Source organism: Rhipicephalus sanguineus, chromosome 8 (genome assembly GCF_013339695.2).
Source record: "Rhipicephalus sanguineus isolate Rsan-2018 chromosome 8, BIME_Rsan_1.4, whole genome shotgun sequence".
NCBI lineage: Eukaryota > Metazoa > Arthropoda > Arachnida > Ixodida > Ixodidae > Rhipicephalus > Rhipicephalus sanguineus.
The window spans coordinates 66,353,127-66,375,155 of record NC_051183.1 but is presented as its reverse complement, the minus strand read 5'-3'; the positions used below and the strand labels follow the sequence as shown (position 1 = coordinate 66,375,155).

At 44.6% G+C, this 22,029-nt stretch overlaps 1 protein-coding gene across 1 annotated transcript in view; it reads right to left on the bottom strand.

The window, feature by feature from the left end:
* LOC125759454 (ryanodine receptor-like) overlaps positions 1–22,029 on the bottom strand; it is a 281,891-nt gene that overhangs the window by 9,290 nt on the left and 250,572 nt on the right. Inside the window, exons 2-5 of the mRNA XM_049418256.1 lie at positions 17,746–17,850; positions 13,602–13,700; positions 2,643–2,720; positions 1,962–2,037 (exon numbers count right to left, since the gene is read on the bottom strand). Of these exons, the coding sequence (XP_049274213.1) occupies positions 1,962–2,037; positions 2,643–2,720; positions 13,602–13,700; positions 17,746–17,850 (358 nt within the window). The remainder of the gene's footprint in view (positions 1–1,961; positions 2,038–2,642; positions 2,721–13,601; positions 13,701–17,745; positions 17,851–22,029) is intronic.

The window sequence follows — 22,029 nt, the reverse complement described above, 5'->3', positions numbered from 1 at the left end:
TGGGCTTAGCGTACGCTTCAGGTTTAGCGCAGAGACTTGTGAAGACGGGAACAAGAAGGAGGGACACACAAAAGAGCTGACTTTACAACCAAGAATATGTCTAACCAACAAGGCCCGAATTCAAGCCTTGCTTAGCGTAAGGTTTCCCCGTCCGGCTCGTTATTCGTCATAGGTGGACATTTTGGCGCTTTTCCACTCTCTCTCATATTTCTCTTCCCATTACCTAATCCTCCAGTGTAGGGTAGTCAACCGAAAGCTTTTATGGTTAACCTGCCGGCCTTCTCCCTTTCTATTTCCTTCCTTCCTTCCTTCCTTCCTTCCTTAATTCCTTCCTTCCTTCCTTCCTTCCTTCCTTCCTTCCTTCCTTTTTACAGCGAAAGCTGTTATGAGATCATTTCACCGGCCCGTTTTGGGCGCCGTAGTTGTCCGCCGCCGCCGCCGCCGCTGCCGCCGCCGCCGCTGCCGCCGCCGCCGCCGCCGCCGCCGCCGCCGCCGGTGTCCGTAACCAGTATCGCTCGAAATAAGAAAAAAAACTAAATAAGAAAAAGATTCCAGGATGGAACGAGGTTCGAACCTGGGACCTCTGCGTGGGAGCCCAGTATTCAACCTCTGAGCCATGCCGGTGCTTGAAACTGCTTTGCAAAAAGGTCCTATGCAGGCTTCATGTCGGGAAGGAACCACATTAGCATATGCAATATAGCGTGGTAGAAGAGTAAAATAAGCACCAAGTGTCGCACAATGCGAAAGCACAATGCGCACAATGTAAGCAGGCGTCACACAATGCGAATTGCGCAACGAGTAGGTTGTTGAATGCTTCCAACCCATTACAAAGGACTCCGCCATAATTCTTCATCGTCATCAGGCACAGCATCAACAAAGTGCGCATAATGCCTTACATGGGTTTAGCCGGTACCAACGCTCTCCGTAGAATGACGAAAAATGGCACAGTGCCTGCTGCCCTACTTCTCAAAAATTACAATGATTTATAGCGTAGTGGGTTCCTCGCAAGTGCACTTGTATTGGTTGCCAAGGAAGCCCATAAGCGCATGATCCACTTCCTCGGGGTCACAGTAAAATTACAATGATTTATAGCGTAGTGGGTTCCTCGCAAGTGCACTTGTATTGGTTGTCAAGGAAGCCCATAAGCGCATGATCCATTTCCTCGGGGTCTCAGTAAAGTTCTTCGCGCCCCCCCCCCCCGTCTCTTTCCCACGTCAACGTATGTTATACAGCATGACGGGAGAGGGAAATAGCGACCGGGCGTCACTCAATGCAAATTACATAACTGGTGGGCCGTTTAAAGATTCCAACCCATTACAAAGGGCTGAGCCATAATTCTTCATCGTCATCAGTCGTCGCGTCAACGAAGTCCACATAATGCCTTACAGACGTATAGCTGGTGCCTCGCTTCTCCGCAGAATGACGAATAATGGCTTAGTAGGTGCTTCCCAACTTCACAAAAATTGTGATTTATGACGTAGTGGGTACCTTTCTAGTGTACTTGTGTTGTAGCCCCAAGAGAGCTTAACGGGCTCTAGAAATGCCGCTCTTCCAGCTTTCGCTGTGACTGTGCTGCGGTTTCAGCGTAGGCCTGGCGTTTTTTTTTCCTTCTTTAATTTCACATTCGCCTAATCTGAGCAGCCAGTCCTTGGGTGTATGGAAAACAGACCCCGTTTTGACAAAACCGTCTTAGGCTAGAATTTTTCCTGGCGTGAAATCTCCACTAATCGTGGCGTTGGAAAGGTAGTTGACAAAGCTGTCTGGCGAATCGCAAACTACACGTATGAATTAAAAGTTTCGTGAGTTAGGACCCTAGAATATTATATGAAGTGTGTGATCCTGTCGTGGCTTACGAAAGCGTAAAAAGAAAAAAAAAATAAGAAGCACAAAACAGGTTTCATGGGTTGCTTGTTCTTGCGAATAATTCTGAAACTTATTTTTTAATGTGATCGGAGTCTTACCTTGACAGTGATCTTGCAAGCCGACATCGAAGGCAAGTTTGTCGTTGTATGAGCTGCTCGAAAGGCAAGCCAGGTACTGCATCCAAAAAATGGTCAAAAAAACAGAAAGACATTTATTCGGGGCATTGTCTCATTCACCCCTGCTCAGAAACATAAAACTTCAAAAAATGTTGAACTGCCGACTATCCAGCGAATTAAATTTGCGCAGATATTCAGATTTCAGCAGCCTCACATACAGTTTATTCGTTATTCCTTATCAGTAGAAAGCTTATCTCATCAGGATATGTTTAATGTACCAGCAACGACAATACTGGAACTTATGCTCGTATGTGTTTCAAATCTCGGTTCGAGTCTTATTGATATTGCTTTAAAAGGACGGCACGGAAACCTCTTTGTTCGCATCAACTACGTATCAAAAGCACGAAGATAACATAGACGTAAGCAGAAACCACAAAACAGTGACAAGGACGAGCACACTGCCAATTGCGCGAGACATTGAGGATATGCGATCTCTCTTTTCAAGAAACTAGGTCAAGGAGGAACTTTGGTACATCAGACGCATACAATGGTTCAAGGATAACGCGTCGCCAATGCAAACGCCGCGCTAAACTTCCTCCGGAACTCTAGGCAAACAAGTGTTTGGCGCAACTTCAAATAGATGTGCTTCTGCAGCGCCCATACCATGTTGCTATTCTGGTGCCTCAAGAGCACGGCGTGCCCGTACAGCAGCGTTCTGTGGCCCGACTGCGTTCCTTTGCCCTGAAAGACAAAAAAAGACAAACACAATGCACTGCATGAGAGATGTTTTCAAGCTCTAACGAAGGCAATTACTTTTCGTACGAGAAGACATACGCTGGATATACCAACCATGTAAGTAAAACGAGACGGCATGTTTCTGTAGATAGATAGATAGATAGATAGATAGATAGATAGATAGATAGATAGATAGATAGATAGATAGATAGATAGATAGATAGATAGATAGATAGATAGATAGATAGATAGATAGATAGATAGATAGATAGATAGATAGATAGATAGATAGATAGATAGATAGATAGATAGATAGATAGATAGATAGATAGATAGATAGATAGATAGATAGATAGATAGATAGATAGATAGATAGATAGATAGATAGATAGATAGATAGATAGATAGATAGATAGATAGATAGATAGATAGATAGATAGATAGATAGATAGATAGATAGATAGATAGATAGATAGATAGATAGATAGATAGATAGATAGATAGATAGATAGATAGATAGATAGATAGATAGATATCGATTAGATAATGATAGAATAGATATAGATAGATAGATAAAGATGAATTAGATCGATAGATAGATAGATAGATAGATAGATAGATAGGATAGATATAGATAGATAGATAGATAGATAGATAGATAGATAGACCAGACAGACGACAGACAGACAGACAGACAGTAGATAGATAGATAGCATGATAGATAGATAGATAGATAGAATAGATAGATAGATAGATAGATAGATAGATAGATAGATAGATTTAACAATTGAAAATATTTATTTGATAAGTTCATTCATTTTGTTGTGATTGGTCATTCTTGCGTGCTTCAATTCCTACAATGCCATAAGGGAACGTACCATGGAACACTTGGCAAACACACACAAGCCCGCACACACAAAGCCGGCATGCGCAAATATACATTATAAGTTATTTGAAACATTTTATTATTTGTATTATGTGACATAAAGGTTTCTTTTAGAGTGTGACACCACTTTTCTGTGTATACCCCAAAGTGCTTGGTCACACGTTGGAAATTCCGACTCTGTATTCACCAGGTTTATGCCCGGAAATATGGTCCTAGAACGAGCTATGTTTATGTAAGTAATATCTTTTTTTTTTAACCAGGTATATTTCTCTACCAGTGGCCAGTATGCACAGAACTCGTCTTGGACAAAGGGCGTCCTTGTTTGTGAGGAGTTAGGTATCCGCCACTTGGCGTTCGCAAAAGCCAAAATAAGAAGAAACGCTACAATTAAATTTGCAGCTTTGCAATAAACGAGGGCCAAGAAAAAAAAACACGATGAGGCTGCATGTTTGAGCCCCTGCGTTGACCTACGATGTCTGATATTCATTTCCCCACTACAGGGTAACAAACCCAACCTGCTCCTGGTTAACCTGCCTGCCTTTCCTTACATCTCTTTCCCTTTCTTCTATTCTGTACAGAAAGCATTTGTCATTTAAAATGCCGTTAAATCTCTTCGTTCTTGTTAATACAAATTGCGGACGATTTTAGAGCGATAGCTCTACTCTTCCCGCAACAAATGCACAAAACCACCTCGCATGTGCTTTTAACCTTTCAACGAAATTTTCTCCCTTTCCACATCGCGAGAACGTCGTCGTAGCAACGCACATGCGCAGTGTCGGTCTGTTTTCCCCTCCAGTGCACCCTTTTCCGTCGGTCGGCGAGAGCTGCGAGCCGGCGGGCGGGTACGCCTCGAGAACGTCAACTCCTACCACGGGACTCCCGCGCCGGCAATAGGAAGAGAAATGTGGACAGCGAGCTGCTGCTTGCCGCGTGGGGGCGCCGACGCGAGAGACACTGCCGCGGCATGCTTTCCTCGGTAGTTGCTGCCACGAGCGTAGCCAGAATTCTTTTTCGAGGGAGGGGGGGGGGGGAGTGGCGAGGAAGTAGGGTTTAACCACCCTTCTGTGTATTTTCTTACGCGCGTTTGTAGCGTGCGAGTATATATAAACCTGCAACACTGAGGAATTTTGGGGTGTTTGAAACCGCCCCCCCCCCCCCCCAATCAACTTCCGCCCATCCCCCGACCACTTCAATGGTTGCTGCTAACACTCGACAAGCTTGGTTTAACCGCGGTCAATCGCGGCATTTTTGTTCGATCCGCAGTACCTGTAAGCTCTGTAATATTCAAATACGTTTTCAAATATTGTCAACAACTTGCTCGAGCACTTGTTCGAACTAGTTGTGTGTGAATACGTGTTGTTAAGTGAATACTTCTTTGAATATCGTGCTTTAGGAAGCACAGAGAAAAATTACAAGTTCCAGGACCAACGTGCGCTGCGGGCGACGTTTAAACACGCAGACAAGACAGACAACGTGGCGCTCGCTGGTGTCGCTAGCTTCTCGCAGGTGTGGAAGCAAGCGAAGAGATAATTTATTCGCCGGAAGAGACACAAATGCCGACGATATGCGCCACTGCGGTGCGACATGCTACTCCTTTTCCCGGGACGGGGACAGAGGGAAAGAAAAATGGAGGTTATGCATCATGACGGCCATAGGGAGAAGGGATGTGCGTATGCAAGTAGACAGCGCTGTTTTCTTGAGCGCCTGGCAAGGGCGTACACAATGCTGGTAATATATCAAGCCCGGCGCGCTTGTACCACAGGCAATCTTGCTCTTTCATGTAGTCACGCTATGCGCTGAGAATAGCAGCACAGACAGCGGCTCCATACATATGAATACCTTCGGAGGCACGGGCCAATTTTTCCCGCTTTTCGTGTTTATCACAGAATGTATGCGCAACACAAACGCCTGGAGATTGCTGATGCTACGCTTATGGCGCAGTATGCACGCACTACGGTTACATAACACAACCACTCCGTGAAGATGGTCGTACAGCGAAGATGGACCTTGAAGATGGTCGTATATGCGCGATGATCCCGCTTGCGGCATTCATTTAAGTGCCCCTGCTGCCCACAGTGGGGGTGGCCACCCTTCGTTTCCATGTTGCCTTGGCTTCGAGAGTTCGTATTTTCGCAGTCGTCAGCTCTCCTCTGGATCTTAGCCTCCGCTTCGCGACCTCGGAACGCTGCGTCTTCGTCACGGCGACGTCTATACGTGCGAGTCTATACAATTCGCTAGCGAGATCAAGTGTCGTTAGGAAAGCGCGCGAGCCTATATGATTGGCTAACAAGTTCACGTGATGTTGTGAATATGCCGGTAGATTCGAAATGCCCGCGCTTACACCACATTAGTGAATGTAAGATCACGTGACCTGACGGCACAGCCAATGGCATGCATGCTTTCTTCGGACGTCGGCTACTGCTTTCGCTGTAAAAAAAAAAGAAAGACCATGCGCTTTGGTTACAGTTGTTTGACATTGTTTTTTACTTAGCATTAGACCAAGGCGCTGTCTTGATGTCTGATATATTAGGAATGATATCACTGACCAGTTTGACCTCAACGTGCTACCCACGCAAAAAAGCACCTTTAAGCAGAAATAGAACTGTGAAACTAATGTCATTGTGTTGAGAGCAGCTGAGTATGGCAGTAGCTGGCAGGTTATATTGAAGCAGGTGGAATGCATTTAGTATGAAGTAAGGACAGAAGCTTCTGCCATCCCTGAATTAGTCAGCAGAACAACAGGAACCGACAGGCTGGACCTTCCCTACGCTACAACGAAGAAACAGAAAACGAAGTCAAAAGAGAAAGCTGTTGAGTTCAAATTCTGGTGGGAAAAGTAGGAAGGAGAGGAAACTGAAAGGGTAGAAAAAGAAGTGAGAGCCGATATTCCATCCCCCACATCATGTGCGCGCAGCTTCACCACTGAGCTACCTCCGCGGCCTCCTTCGGCCAACTTTCTCGTCTGTGCGTATGTGTGAGAGGCTGGAGCAATGAATATGGCTTAGGCCAGAACAACTGACGGTTTCGGCGTAGGATGGAAAAGAACATTTGAATCGCAGGTTTCGTAATGGCGTTTTCTTTCATTTTCGTTTCGAGTTCCATCTAATTTTGACATTTTACTTTTAGGTTTCAGTTGGCTTCGACTATGCGCTTCTTCTACCTTCATTTCCCATTACCCGAATGTGGTTGTAAATGCCAGAAACAAGTGGTACACAAGTTTTTTGGTGGTGGCTTAGCTCAAGTGATAGTTGTTATGGAATAAAACTTAACGATTTGCGCACACAGGACCACTTGAAGATATCTGTCCATACTGCTCAGTTCTATATCGTCCGCGGCTAGTCACGCACATGTTTGATTGACCTGGCCTAAACCAGATACGGCAACGCTACCTGCAAACAGTGGGCCTTCATTCCATAAGACCACCGGACTACGGTTCTTGCAGTAAAGCTATTCCTTGGCCTAGTTGGTGAATTCTTGAACACATATAACAGACTGTGCCTCTCATGCCTGTGTCATGGCTGGGTATTTGACATTTTATGTAAACGTATAGATTCTGTATCGTTTTTAGACACACGTGTCAAAATGATGTGCATTCATAATGGCGTGCATCGGATTTCTGAATTACAGTTGAAGTTTGCGCCTGTCCTGTGTACTTTCCCTTCTTCGTCCGTGTTTTTAACGCGCAGCCCTGCCATATAAGGTTCTTGGCCCAATGGGACCAATTATCGAGATCGAGTGCGTTTGACGTAAATCGCGACAACCGGCCTACATTTATATTATAAATGAGTTTATTCCGTTGAGTAAACTTTCAAAACAATAAAGACAAATGCGCGATGCGCTCTGTCGCGAGTGTAATGTCACTCCGGTTAATGAACGTTGGGGCCGCCTAATGAAGAGCGTTCATCGACTGCAAAATGACGATCATTAGTGGCCAGATGTTGATAATAAGAAGGTCTATTGTCGCAAAATACTGAAATCTCGGGCTCACAAATGTGGGGACATGCGACATGATGTGTTTGTCAGCACAAAAATATGCCAAATGCTTTCCAGCAATGTTGTAATTTCAGCGCTGTGAGCTTTCCTTTGTCGACGCCATGACTCTGCGCTGGTTTCTTTCCCAATCCGCTATTACGAATGGTCGAAGGCGTCTTCTATGCAAAGCGTTTCAGCGATGTACTAACCCCTTTATGAACACGTGAATACAGCTGCGCGGACCGGCGCAAAATTTGAGAGCTACAAAGGCGCCTACTTCAGCGTACCTAAAAAGCGAGTTATCCACACGTTCACTGACTTCAACGCGTAGAGGAAAAAAAAGGCGTACAAAAAAGAATAAAAAGTGGGCCATGCTCGAACGTATATCACGCGTGTAGACGCTGCGAGAACTCCGCCCGCCATGGGCGGCTCTCCTTTAGAACAACCGGGCCGTGCTCAGCAACGTGCGCCTTGTTCTACACTAAAACGATCGGCCGAGCGTAGCTAAAACGGGAAACGGGCTTTTGTGTTCCCCTTGAAGCCACCGCGAACAACGGAGGCGTACGCAGGGTGTGTCGGCTTTCGATTGGAAAGGAACGAGGCACAGTTTATCCTCGCAAGACGTTCAGCTTGAAGCTGGCGCGAGGAGCGCCGGCAGGCGGGCCCATTTGCGGGGCTTTTTGTCTTCTGAAACAAGGCGAGAAGACTTGAGGGCAGCTCCGAGGCTTTCTTTACTCCCGCCGCGCTTATTTCAGGTGCAGGAATGAGATGGGATGATTGATAATATGCCTTTATCCCAGACGAACAGTGAAAGCTAGGGTTACCCTGCGGTTGCGAATGAAACAAGAGTTCATTTTAGTTTATTCCTAAACATATAGCCCTGTACATGCTTAGGGGTTACCGTCATAGGCGTGCACTTGGGTAGGTGGGGGGGTCTGCCACCCCCCACCCCCCGCTCATCAAAATGGGGTCCTGCACCATTCATTTACTCAGTCAGACCATTCACGTCATTTTTAATGCGCATGTTTTTCTCACGAAAATGGCGGCCAAGGACGCGTGATCGATGTTGCACTGATATAACTGTTCACTTCCCGCCGTTGCCCAGGACAGCCTGGCACCAATGGCAGGCCTTTGTGAGAAGTACGTCCATCGCTTCATTTTCATCTTCGCATCATTGCGCAGCCCGTTTTGTTTCGGACTCGGCCACCTGAGAGGGGGGGGGGGGCTGCGCTGCGGGGAAAGTTGGCCCCCCTAATGGAGAACCCTGAGCACCCCTATGGTTAGCGGAGAAGTACACGTGGTTGGCAACGCTTGCAGCGAAGCCAAATAATGCAGGGCCTTACCAGAGACGTACAAAGCTGATACTGCAATCACCAACACGTTTCACTTGAGTGCTCGTGTAAAGGACTGGCAGGGAAGTAATCATCAACCCGCCCGCACGTTCAGTATTTTTCTTCGAAGAGAACACTGACGAGACTGAATGATATGCGTATGTAGTTGCACTCAAAGTGAAAAATTGTACGAAGTGCGGAGTAGTGATCCGCCTGCCCATCAGCGACGCTCACTTTCAGCGGGCATTTCTGTTGCAGTGGTGTCCTCTCCCCGCCGCAAGTCTCCTCCCCATCCTCACTTCCCTTTCCCACACCCTTGCTATACTGCACTATACACGGCTATGCTATGTTCTACCCTCCTCCTTTTCCTTCTCGTCACCCTCACGTTCCTTTCCCGCCTTGCTATAATGTACTATACACGGCTGTGATATGCTGATGCAGAATCGCGAGTTCGGATAGTTGATGGAGGTTCGTCGTGGAATAACTAACAGCTCAACACGGTTAGAAGGTCCTTTTCTTTCGGCGAAAGAAAAGTGCTCAGCGCTTTCTGTCCGTATTCTAACTTTGTTGCGCTGTTATTTATTCCACTATGATATGCCTTACCCTCCACTCCTCCTTTTCCTCCTCGTTTCTCTCCTCCTCGCGTTCACTTCGCCTTCCCACCCTCTTGCTATACTGTACAATAGACGGCTCTGCTATGCTATGTTATACCTCCCGCCTCGTCCTTTCCATCCTCCTCAGCCTTACATCACTCCTCACTAACAATATTGATAGTATAGTTAAATTAGCTGAGGTGTTTTACAGAGATCTGTACAGTAGCCGGGACAACCAGGACGATAATGTAAGACGTAGTAGTAGCCCAGAGGAAATGAACATCCCACCAATAACGACAAGGGAAGTGAGGAAACCCTTAAAGGGAATGCAAAGAGGCGAAGGCGCTGGTGAGTATCAGGTAACAAAAGATCTGCTGAAAGACGGTGGACAGGTTGTGTAAGAAAAACTTGCCACCCTCTATGCGAAATGTATCTTAACGGTGAGGGTACCAGAATCTTGGCAGAATGCTAATATTTTGATTCCTCACAAAGGAGACGTCAAGGACTTTAAAAATTACAGGTCGATCAACTTACTGTCCGTTGTCTACAAGCTGTTTACAAAGATAGTAGCTAATAGAATTAAGAAAACATTAGAATTTAATGAACCAAAGGACCAAGCAGGATTTCGTACAGGCTTCTCAACAATAGACCATGTTCATACTATCAATCAGGTGATAGAGAAATGCGCGGAATATAACCAACACCTATATATAGCCTGCATAAATTATGAGAAGACATTTGATGCGGTCGAGATATCAGCGGTAATGCAGGCAGTGCGGAATCAGGGCGTCAATGAAACATATATAAACATGCTGGAAGAAATCTACAGCGGCTCCAGAGCCGCCATAGTCCTCCATAAAGAAAGCGACAAAATCCCAATAAAGAAGGATCTAAGGAAGGAGACACGATCTACCCAATGCTATTCAGCGCGTGCTTACAGGAGGTTGTCAGGGCCCTTGATTGGGAAGAATTAGGGATATGAGTTAATGGAGAGTATCTCAGTAACCTGCGATTCGCTGATGACATTGCATTGATGAGTAACGCGGGAGACGAATTGCAGCTCATGATTACTGAACTGGATACGGAAAGTAGAAGAGTAGGTCTGAAAATTATTATGCATAAAACTAAAGTAATGTGGAACAATCTTGGCAGAGAACAGCGCTTTGCGATAGGTGGCGAGACACTGGAAGTTGTAAAGGAGTACGTCTACTTAGGACAGGTAGTAACCGCGGAGCCGAACCATGAGAGTGAAATAACTAGAAGAATAAGGATGGGATGGGGATCATTCGGCAAGCATTCAGCTTACGAGGTATATAACAGCTGCATCTTACCGGTCCTTTTCTACGGAACAGGAACCTGGGAGCTTACGAAGAGGGTTTAACCTAAACTGATGACAACGCAGCGTCCTTAAGCGACAAGAGGAGAGCAGAGTGTGTCAGGGAACAAACGGGTGCTAAAGGCAATCTTAGACGAAATCAAGAAGAAATGGACATGGGCAGCGCATGAAATGCGTAGGCCAGTTAACCGCTGGTCATCAAGAGTAACTGACTGGATTCCAAGAGAAGGCAAACGCGCCAGGGGGAGGCAGAAAGTCAAGTGGACAGATGCGATGAAGAAGTTCGCGGGTATAACGTGGCAGCAGCAAGCGCAAGACCGGGTTGATTGACGGAACATGGGAGAGGCCTTTGCCCGGCAGTGGGCGCAGTCAGGCTGATGATGATGATATCATCATCATGACCTTCCGCCTCGTCCTTACCGTCCTCCTCAACCTTACATCACTCCTCCTCAACCTAACTTCTCTTTCCCACTCCTTGTTATAATATACTACACATGGCTATGACATATTATAATGGCTATGCTATGCTTTACCTTCCCCCCTCCTCGTTCCCCTCCTCATAATACTCACGTAACTCTTTCTGAGCCTCACTTCCCTTTCCCGCCTTCTCGCCATGCGATACTATGCATGGCTGTGCTATACACGGTTTTGTCTGCGTAACGCCATACACTGGCAATGCTATGCTTTACTGTCTCCCCTCCTTTCCTTCCTCCTCACCCTTACTTCCCTTTCCCGCCTCCTTGGTATACATGGCTATGCTATACATGTCTTGGCCTGCGTGACGCCAAGCGACATGAGACCATGACAACAGCATACGAGAGCGTACGACAGCCCAGGCCCCTAAACTGCTCCGCAATAAAAAAATTCCAAGGCATTGTAGTTGAGCAAAACGCCACAAGATGTCGCCACAAGCGTCAGCGGCTGCAGTAACCCAGTAACCGCAAACGTTTTAAGTTTACGAACAAACTAAAGATATCTAAGTAGGTTCGTAAAATAGTCAGGGTTTCGGCCGCTATGGAGTGGCGCTGTATGTATACACAAGTGATGCGCTCTGCTATGTGGGAAACCAATAAGTATTATGTGTGTACTGGAACGCAACGCAGCAGAGCAATTTATGCGAGTTTATTACGCGGTGGTGCATGACAGCGTAAGGGAAAACGAGATTTAGAATCATAAAAATTGGAGACCAGAAAAGAAACAGGGCTACCATGGACTTAATGTTCATTTTGGTTCAATGGACTTGAATGTATCCTTCGAACCATGCGCACGAATTACTAAAAGCAAAGGGTATTATGAAGCGAAGCACGGCAGTAAATTATAGAAAACAATAGAATTTGTTAGGAAGCATGTTTCTACAGTCTAGTCTCGACGACGCACGAAATTAAAATGCAAAGCATAACGAACAAGACGTGGACTAATGCGAGACACCGCACATATAACACGTAAAACAGGAAAAGTTTGCGGGACGCAAACTTTTCGAGAAATCTATATTCTCTCTTTCCTCTCTGAACATAACCTCGAAGTAAATGTTCCATCCTGTACTTGGCACTAAAACTTATACCGTCACCAGCTAAATTAAAAGCATTACACGCTCAAAGAACGGAAGTTCGCATTTGTTGTGGAGCCATCATCCCGTTAAATTTTCTGTTGGGTCTATGATCCGGCGAAGCACCCACCCAGCACGAAAGAGAACAGCTACCGAAGAGAAAGTTAAAAAAAAAAAGAAGAAGAAGGCTCATTTTTTTAATACAGATAAGGCGGGACAAGTTAAAGCCCACGTCTTACTGCATAAAGTGCAATCAGAATCCCAGTAAAAATTAGCGCTGCTTTATTGTAGACGTCACTGCGGGCTTGCAACAAACTGTCGTCCCTTCTAAAGATGACAGGAGACGAGGGAAGACAGCGTGACGACAAGCAGGCTACTTGGGAGGCGCCACATCGTCTATGAACAAGGGGGAAAGGAGCCTAATCGTTCCTGACAAGTGTCACTCCTACTCCTCACAAAGTAGCGCGCTACGCTAACCGGGGTAGAGACGGTGCGTTAGCGGCTGCACTTCTCTAATGACGCAGGTTTGTTATCTGTATACTCTTAGGCAGGCCCCGCTTAAAGTGCTGCCTACAGTCAGGAAACTAGACGAAAAAGAGTCTAGTATTCAGGCTTTATAGAGGTCATTACGCACACAATCATCACGAGCGTATATACACTGCTATAGCTGTAGTAAAAGTGAGAATGCCACGTTTATGCTTGCTTACCATGACTGCTATCGTGTTGGCGGATAGCTTAAGCAGGCGCACCGCCTCTTTAACCACCTAGTTTATTATGTGGACCAATCGGTACACTTCTGGTATACATATGACTTTTTTTTAGTGCAGAAGAGCGAAGTAAAGCACAAGGAAGGAAGAAATCCTTTTACAGATTCCTTTACCTCGTTCTTACCCGCTAAAAAAATGTATGTGATTCAACACCAACTCGCCCAACAGCAAGCTTTATGATACTATTGGTAGAGATGTGCTTGTTGCCCCATCTATGTTGTTTAGCTTGTTTCGCAACAAAAAAAAAAGACAATTTCCAGTGATCATCAAATAGCAATGAAATATTACTCTGTATACGCTGGTGTTTCACCCTACTTGCCAGTGAACTTACCACGCCATGGAATAAGAGCGCTGTACGCATGGCTACACTCCCATAGTCATGGCTTGAGTTATATGTTTGACACTACGCGACCTTGGCTGACATAAACTAACGCGTGCGTAGAAAGAGTTACTGACCGTGTCCGAGTTGGCCGCCGTGACCATCTCCTGGAGTGCCCGCACCGACAGCGCTTGCTCCAGTACCAGCACGCATGAGAGCATCTCCGGGGGAAAGTTCTGTTGACAGGGAAAACGGTAACGTCAGCCCAACGAGCCGAAGGCAAGTCCCTCAAAAATAATATATAATGCAAGCACCGACATAGAACGTTCCAGCCACTGCCCTCCGTAAGAAAAAGAAAAAAAAACGCATATTGCATGAGGGATTTCGGCAGTGCCGAAACCTCTTTCGAAATTAACCCTTTGAGACGCTATGTACACCATTGTAAACACCACTTGTATTTGCTGTTTGTATCAACTAGAGGCTGAGAAAGTGCAAGATACATTGAGCTTCTGAAGAATTGAACCTCCTGCACAATAAATTTGTCTTAAAATAGCTTCATTTTGCAGCGCACTGTTGCATGTGATCACTTTGCTGATCACTTTGCTGAAGGCATTACCATATACGACGAGTCGTGCGACGTGCCGCTTCCCACGACCCACGTCGAAAGTATAAATTTTCTTGATTCAGCATGGACGAAACCGAAAACGAATTTGCTCTATATTTCTAGGCTGAGATTTCATTCTGTTTATGCAAAAACAGAGCATGAATGGCTTCAGAATAAATAGATATTTAATTACAAAGTAATAGGGAATTATAACTACAACACGCATAAATTAACCTATTACGGCATTATTTTTGCCGCAATATAATATCGAGTGTCTTGAAATAACATTTTGTTGACTTGACGCATTTAAAGGCAGTTCTTCATAGGTGGCATCTGACAAGGTTAATATTTATTTTACCAAATCACGCAATGTTTGTGCGTCCGACTCACCGTAAAAGTTCACAATAGACGTGGTTGCCCATTGCTAAACTTCAGTTAGGAATGATAAGTCTACATTCAGGGCTTCGCGCGCGCATGTATATTCTTTCCTACTGGCTGGCCAATTTGCTAGCCTTGCTACAATATCTTTATTCTTGCTTCGGCGCCGAATCCAACAACACAGCAATAATCCACTGTGATCAAACTAGCTAAAGGACTACTCAATTTTTGCATTTATACAGCCTCGAAAGTAAATGAAAGACTCGATCACAAAAGAGCACACAAATAAATACGTTTCGGCCTTGTTCCCAATGTCTTGGATTTGTGAACAACCTAGGTTCCCGTCGGAGGAGCCGAAATGTCTTTCGTGTGTGTGTGTGTGTGTGTGTGTGTGTGTGTGTGTGTGTGTGTGTGTGTGTGTGTGTGTGTGTGTGTGTGTGTGTGTGTGTGTGTGTGTGTGTGTGTGTGTGTGTGTGTGTGTGTGTGTGTGTGTGTGTGTGTGTGTGTGTGTGTGTGTGTGTGTGTGTGTGTGTGTGTGTGTGTGTGTGTGTGTGTGTGTGCGTGCGTGCGTGCGTGCGTGCGTGCGTGTGTGTGTGTGTGTGCGGTGTGTGTGTGTGTGTGTGTGTGGTGTGTGTGTGTCCATGTTTCTTTAAATTTCATCACGACGCGCCCCAAACAGATGAGCTTCCTGCGAAATCTCTACTTCGTTAAAGTTAATGAACCTCGCGATAACGCGTTGTAACGAGTCGTGCCACTAAGCGTCCTCGAATACTGATATTAGCGGTTAATGGTTACCTCGCGTACATCTACCGGTATATTAACCGGTAAATGTAACATTAAGTGATGTTATGACGTACACCGTGCACCCCAGTAATCAGAGGATGCTGAAATGATTGGTCGTTGTGTGCAAGCCATGGTTCTGCCGCATTATTGGGAAATTGCTCGGCAGAAGGAAGGACAACTGGATGACAGACGCCAGCCTCCACTGACGTATATTAAATGTCCGCAGCAGCACCGAGATGTAATAACGAGTTTCCGAGCTGCTGTACTTTATCCGACCAGCTTCGGTCAAACAAAAGGAAAAAGTCTACACGAACCAACGCAGACATTTAGGACGTTACTGTAGATGCCAGTAGTTGTGATCAATGTATTAACTAAGCTTCAGAAATACCGCGATTATTATTTTGATTTCAGCGGCATACCCAATAATACGGAAATAATACCAGTGCGATTCCATCTGAGCCACCGGTTATGGAACACGATCGTTTCGGAAGAAGCGGATAATTGCTTTCGAATCCCCGACCTTGAGCCTCATTTTTTTGCTTTTTTTATAGCAATGGATATACTGGCGTTCTTCGCCGGTAATCGATCTTTCGGAGGCCTCCCAAAGCCATTAAATTGGGTATTTCAACAAACGATCATCTTCCTTGTCTTTAAACGACGTAAGCAACTATCTTACAGGCATGGCTATTCCCGATTACTTCATTATGGCTATTCCCTTTCAGATTACTGTCACCACTTCAGGAATTGCCACATCAGTAATAATTGCGTGCGAAGAGGTTCTCTTTGGTACAGCCGCTCTCACAGCTTTTTTATTTATTTATTTCTTAATTAAACCACTTAAGAGTATCTTTAGGTGTAACTCATTATGCTATTGTGTTAGCGATTTCCTTTGTTTGTGGTTACTAGTGATATTTTAAGCTTCATCTGCTTTTTTTAGTTACATATATGTACACCAAAAATGCGGAGAACACTTGGTGTTTATTGCCAGATAGGCGTGATCTGGAGCTTGTCGTTTCAATTGCAAAATTGTATAAGCACTGCCAAAGCAAATAAATAAAAAAATGCGAATAAATAAATAAGATTAATTTTATTTTTATCCTTACCATGAATCGCAAAGGGATGGCCGTCGCCAACAAATGGCGACAACAATTTCTTCAATTATTTTTTATTTCAATAAAAAAAGCATCTTCAAAACTATTGTTTGGCCTTCGCGATTTATGTATGAAGAATACACCGAACGCGAAGCTAGTTTAAACTACCTTTTTTTTTTTAATAATGGGAATGCTCTCTTTCGTCTGCATCCCCTGGCCCCCGCGAAAAATAATCCATTTCAGGAGGCTAGATTACGCTATCAGAAACTGATGGGGATTGAAAAGAAAGATCATTCGAGGAAAAAAACAATGGTTCATACCAGTTAAATGACAGGACCATTCTTTTTCTATTTATCTCCCTTTCTCCTTATCATTGAGTTGAGCTTGTTCTATGTACGATAGCAAGCAGGCTTAAATGTGTACATGAAAAGTAAATCCTAATGAGGCAAGCCTTTTTAAGCATCTATGCAGGCACGGATCGACCGTGCAGTTATCTCCAGTTCAAACACTACACCACTGATATTGCACAATTTGCGAGAAAGCACGGCAACGAGGCATTCTGAGAACATTGGCCTCGCACGCTCGGCTCTTGGCGATCGATGGCGGCTGGACATTCGCATGCACGCCCTAATTACGAACACGAGCCGGGCACCGCAGCCACCAGCGAGTTACGATTACTCTCTTTGTATAAGCTCTCTAAAGAGACGCCGAGAAAACTCGCGCCGATAATTTAAGTTGCGTACGTCGGTCTTTTTTCTTACCTCCCTTTATGTAAGTGTTGTTTGAACCAGTAATTTCAGCGGTGGTGTTATAATTGCGTCTAAGCGTCCTCTTTTGATTGTATTTCAGCCCTCTGCGAGAAATATATAAGCCAACATACCCGGTTACCGTTACGCGCATTGCGATCAGAGGGAGTGCAGAGTTTGCTTTAAAGGGCTCATGTATTGAGAAATTACATTAGACGCTGGCGATCGACTTGCTAAAGCTTTGGTGTGAATACGAGACGCGCAATAATGCGTAACATTGGAACAATCTTGATTTTGATCGCCTCAGATTTCTCGTAAGGGCTCTCAACCGCCCCAGGATGCTTGAAGAGAAAATCTGGACTGTTGCCTAAATTTTCTAAGCGCCGGAAAGCTTAACTCCCAGTATGAACAATATAAATTATACAGGACAATGTTGTGCAAGAAATGTTCAGAGAACACAGCATAATGCGTGACAGTTTCTGGCACCAAAACTGTACTGTGGCCTCAATGGAAGGCTTCTGGCGTGTTGAGTGTTATCAAGCAACGTTAAGCAGACATGGTGGCTGATTTCATCACTTGATTGTTGCGTTACTGTGCTTAGATGTGTTATAATATTTGCCGTGTGCTCGCGGACGTACACAACGTAGCGAGACTATCAGCCACGTCAAATACATCTTACCTTGTCGGCGATGTTTTCGAGGTAGCAGTGTCGGTTGCCGAATCCTTCCGCTGCAAGACATACCCTGGTTCCGGTGGCCGTGCATTGTAGACAAACCATGTCATCCTGGGAACAGAGGAAGGACAAGGGCGGCATCAGGTTTAGGATATGTCCTCACCACCGGAGATGTATTATGATGATTGTGATGTGTCACATCTTCCAGCGTAAGAGCCAAGTATGTCCAAAGATTGCTAAGCCAGCGTTATTGAGCAACATTGAAGTAAAAGATTGCGAGTGGTAAATGTGATGTAGCTGCAAAGGGGCCTAGGAATAGTCTCTATAAAGCGTGAAAAACGCATATGTAATAAAATAACATTGAAATTTTACTATCCAATACATAGAACATATACTTCAAAGGGTTGCTATTGTGCCCTAAACGTATGTCCATTGTAAAATTTTCCAAGAATACCTATAGCATTAATAAACTTGCAGGTAATGTTTTAATGGGGATCTCCTCCGTAGGTAGGTTCTCGCGTGAATGAGTAGCTGTGCACTACTATATATAACTACTTTCAAAAGGTTGCGCAAACTGCTTTGATCAATATCATCGCTTTCTGCGAGAGCGAGGCTTGTGTCCTCGCAGCAGAAGTGCTTGCCCTGCATGTAAAACGCTCGCAGTTTTCGGTCCTTATTTGTGGCTAGTTTTCAAACGTTGCCGTTCGTTATTTACATAGTGTAAAGCTACATACAAGTCTAGTATGAATCGAACTTTTATTGCAGTTTCAATGCCGCTAGAGTCAGCCATAAAAAAAGGGCTATCCTTCCGCTAAACCAGTATGTTCAGTTGACACTCAAGTTAAATCCACTTGAATTGAGTTCATATATTGATCAATCGAGTAACAACTGAATGCACATGTTTATAAATATGCAAGTGCAAGGAAGGTTCGTTAGATCTATCCCATGAAACATGTGTAAATTGCATAAAATTTGCCCCACACGCTCCAAAACTGTCATAGGTTGTACGGTGAAACACGAGCATAACAGTAATATCTAGGGTTTAACGTTTCAAAACCACGGTATGATTATGAGAGACGCCGTAGTGGAGGGCTCCAGAAATTTCGACTACCTGGGGTTCTTTAACGTGCACCTAAATCTAAGTACACGGGCCTCAAACATTTTCACCTCCATTGAAAATGCAGCTGCCTAGGCCGGAATTTGATCCCGCGACATTCGGGTCAGCAGTCGAGTGGCGTAACCACTAGATCACAGCGGCGGGGCTGTGAAACATGGGCTCAGCAAAGTCATGCGTAGCCAATCGCTGAGTCTACGTACAAGCAGAATGAAAAGTAAACGGGACACATGTCCGGCAAAAAAGGAAAAGCCAGTCCGGTTTAAAGCGGCGTCATTAAAACAGCCGTAAACCGCTCTGCTATCACCGTACTACACTCAGGCACATTTGTTCCAGCCGGCTCCGTTACAAGCGTCATCAATATATTTTTTTTTTCAAATACCGCCTTCCGTAGACCCGTGACACCAATGCACATCAACACTCACATATACAAGTGTCACGCATGGAACATCAGTAACTGTCAACTCTGCGAACGACAGATTAACACACTTTGCAGATATTCAGTAAAAAATTGGGCAACAAAAACTAAAACCTGTTATTATAAGAACATGGAGGAGGTGTCTTCCAAATGAGACCTGTTTAACAAGGAAATAATTACGCGAAAGAAAGACAAAATGAACGCACACGAAAGTTTCACTAGGGCCCCCACAGTAAATCACAAAAGAAGACCATGTTCAAAAAGTTATAATCAGCTTAGCCGCTTTTCCCACGATGTGTTTGCAATAAGCGAACACGTACATTGCAGGATTTAAAATTGTGCGGTAGCGGTGGTGGTGAGCGTGTGTGTTTCTTTTATTCGTTCATAAAGGGGAGGGGGCGAGAGGTGCGGGTTGCAGAGATTGCAGTTTGAGAATGGGCAGCATTTGTACGATGTTCCGTTCTAATTTTATGTTTTGCTTAACGCTGAAGTTGTATTACAAGGCAGAGATCACAAACTCGCGAGAGTTTTCCGTGTTCCAATGTAGAGGCGTGCTTCCCTAAAATAGCCGCTTCGATCCCTTCAAATACATTTTTTTTCTACTAACGTCAGCCCTTTCGACGAGACATGGCGCTGACACGACTGATCAAAAATTGATGACGGAATTGGAGGGAACCAAGGCGTTTCCTTCGTCCGGGGCCTCCGAAATGAATTTCGGTGGCCCCGGACGAAGGAAAGGGTCCCCGGTCCAGGCCATACACAAAAACCGCTATTTACTGGTTGTTGTTCTGCGCGTGAGCAATTGCATGGCTGTCATAGCTCTGTGGCGACATATAGGTCACGATATGTCGTCTCTGTTGAGCTGCCACCACTTAGGTTGGGATAACACAGTAGACCACGCTCCAAGGTGTCCTTGACATTTAGAGTGCACCGCGTGTGTTGTGAGAAAGTCAAGTAATTTGGTGGCTTCGTTGTTGTCCGGAACGAACTTTGTTTTTTCGTAAAACACAAAGCCTCAGTCTTCGAATGATTACAAGGAGAAGTTTCTACAAGTGAGAAGCTAAACAACCAAGGCGTATACGAAAGGTCGCTGCCATTAGTGAGTCTAGCATAAACTCACAACTAAGAAAAACAAGTAGCCCGCTTATATTTGCACTGATGTTGATCGCTAAACGTTAGCTAATTTGGCAGAACTTAACACAAAGTCGCGCATGGCTGAAACTTCGGCAAGTACAATTATCACGACAATTTAGCGTCTATGTGCCTATATTGCAGCCTTCGTGTAACTGTAGTTATATTCATTCGTTCCCAATGAAGTCTTTGTGCAATTAGGCTATAATGTTAACGTGTGCTAGAGAGTATTATGTACTTTTTACACATTATACTGTCGTCTCCAGATATACTCGAAGCGGAGCTAAAGCGCCAGAAACTGCACTGAAATATTGCTCACGTTTTATCTAAATTTTTAAAAGCTCATTGACATGTATGCAACAAATGATTCGGTTGTGATGCTAATTGAATTGCATGTGAATATTGTGCGAACTGGATCCAACTTGACATTTCATTTGATTATATGATTCTGTTCTTCGTTAAGATGGCCTAACAATGATACGTACTAACGAACTAGCCGATTACGAAAAACCACCATGAGCACTCAACATAGTATAGCATCCGTTACTGTGCTTTTCATACTGGTGAGCTGCGGGTCGCACGCTTGATTCCAGTCGTACGCGGTTAAATGCAGAAATACTCAAATGCACAATCTCTTCAACGCAACGAAAATCCCAGAGATGCAGAATACTCTAAATTATACTTATCACTGCTGACCAGTCTGTCACAATTCTAACAAAACAAGTAAGAAAGCTTCGCACTAGTCGTGCAAGCCTGAATAATTTGCGCAGCTGGGCAGGCTACTTTGTTTCTCTGCGGTTTTCTCCTTCTTTCCTCCTCTCTTTCTTTCTTTTTCTGTGTTCCACTTTTTTGTCTTTTTTCTATTTTTATTTCTATTGATTTCTATTCTTCATTCTATTTTCCTTTTTTGTTTCTCGTTCTATTTTTCTCTTGGTTCCTTTCTTTTTTTTTTTTTGATACGTGGTTTTGCCTGCGATATACCAAGCGACTACAGCATACGACAGCCCACGACAGCCCGGGCCCCTAAAGTGTTCTGCACTTAATATCATCATCAAGGCGCTCGAAGAACAAGAGGAAAAATACTTCTTGGTGCGAGCGCGCGCTCAATATGCGACAGATGGCTATGCTATAAGTGGTTTTTGCCTGCGTTACGCCAAGCGATGGCAGCGTACGACCGCATACGATATCCCGGACCCCTAAAGTGCTCCGCACTTAAAACTGCTAACATGATCAGATTACAAGGGCAAGTGCTCGCGTCCGTACCTCCTTGTATATGCAAAGAAAACCCGTTTCTCCAGTTCGATCTGATAAAGGTGTATTCTATTTTTCTAAATATGGGTGCTCAGATTTAACATCACAGCTTCACATCTCCCATTTTTGATATTGGCCTGCCACATATTCTGAAGGCACTTAAAAGGCACATAAACATGATTTTTTTTTCTATAAATGTCTGACACAAAACATTATTTCCTTCAAAAACGGGTAAAAGCAATATCATTGCACTCATGACCCACGGCGTGCATACATCTAGTTTCTCACTACAGCATATCATTTTGGCTTATCCATCACTGTTTGTTAATGAAAATGAAAGCTGTTTCCTGTTCAGGTTGACACACGTGCAGAAGAA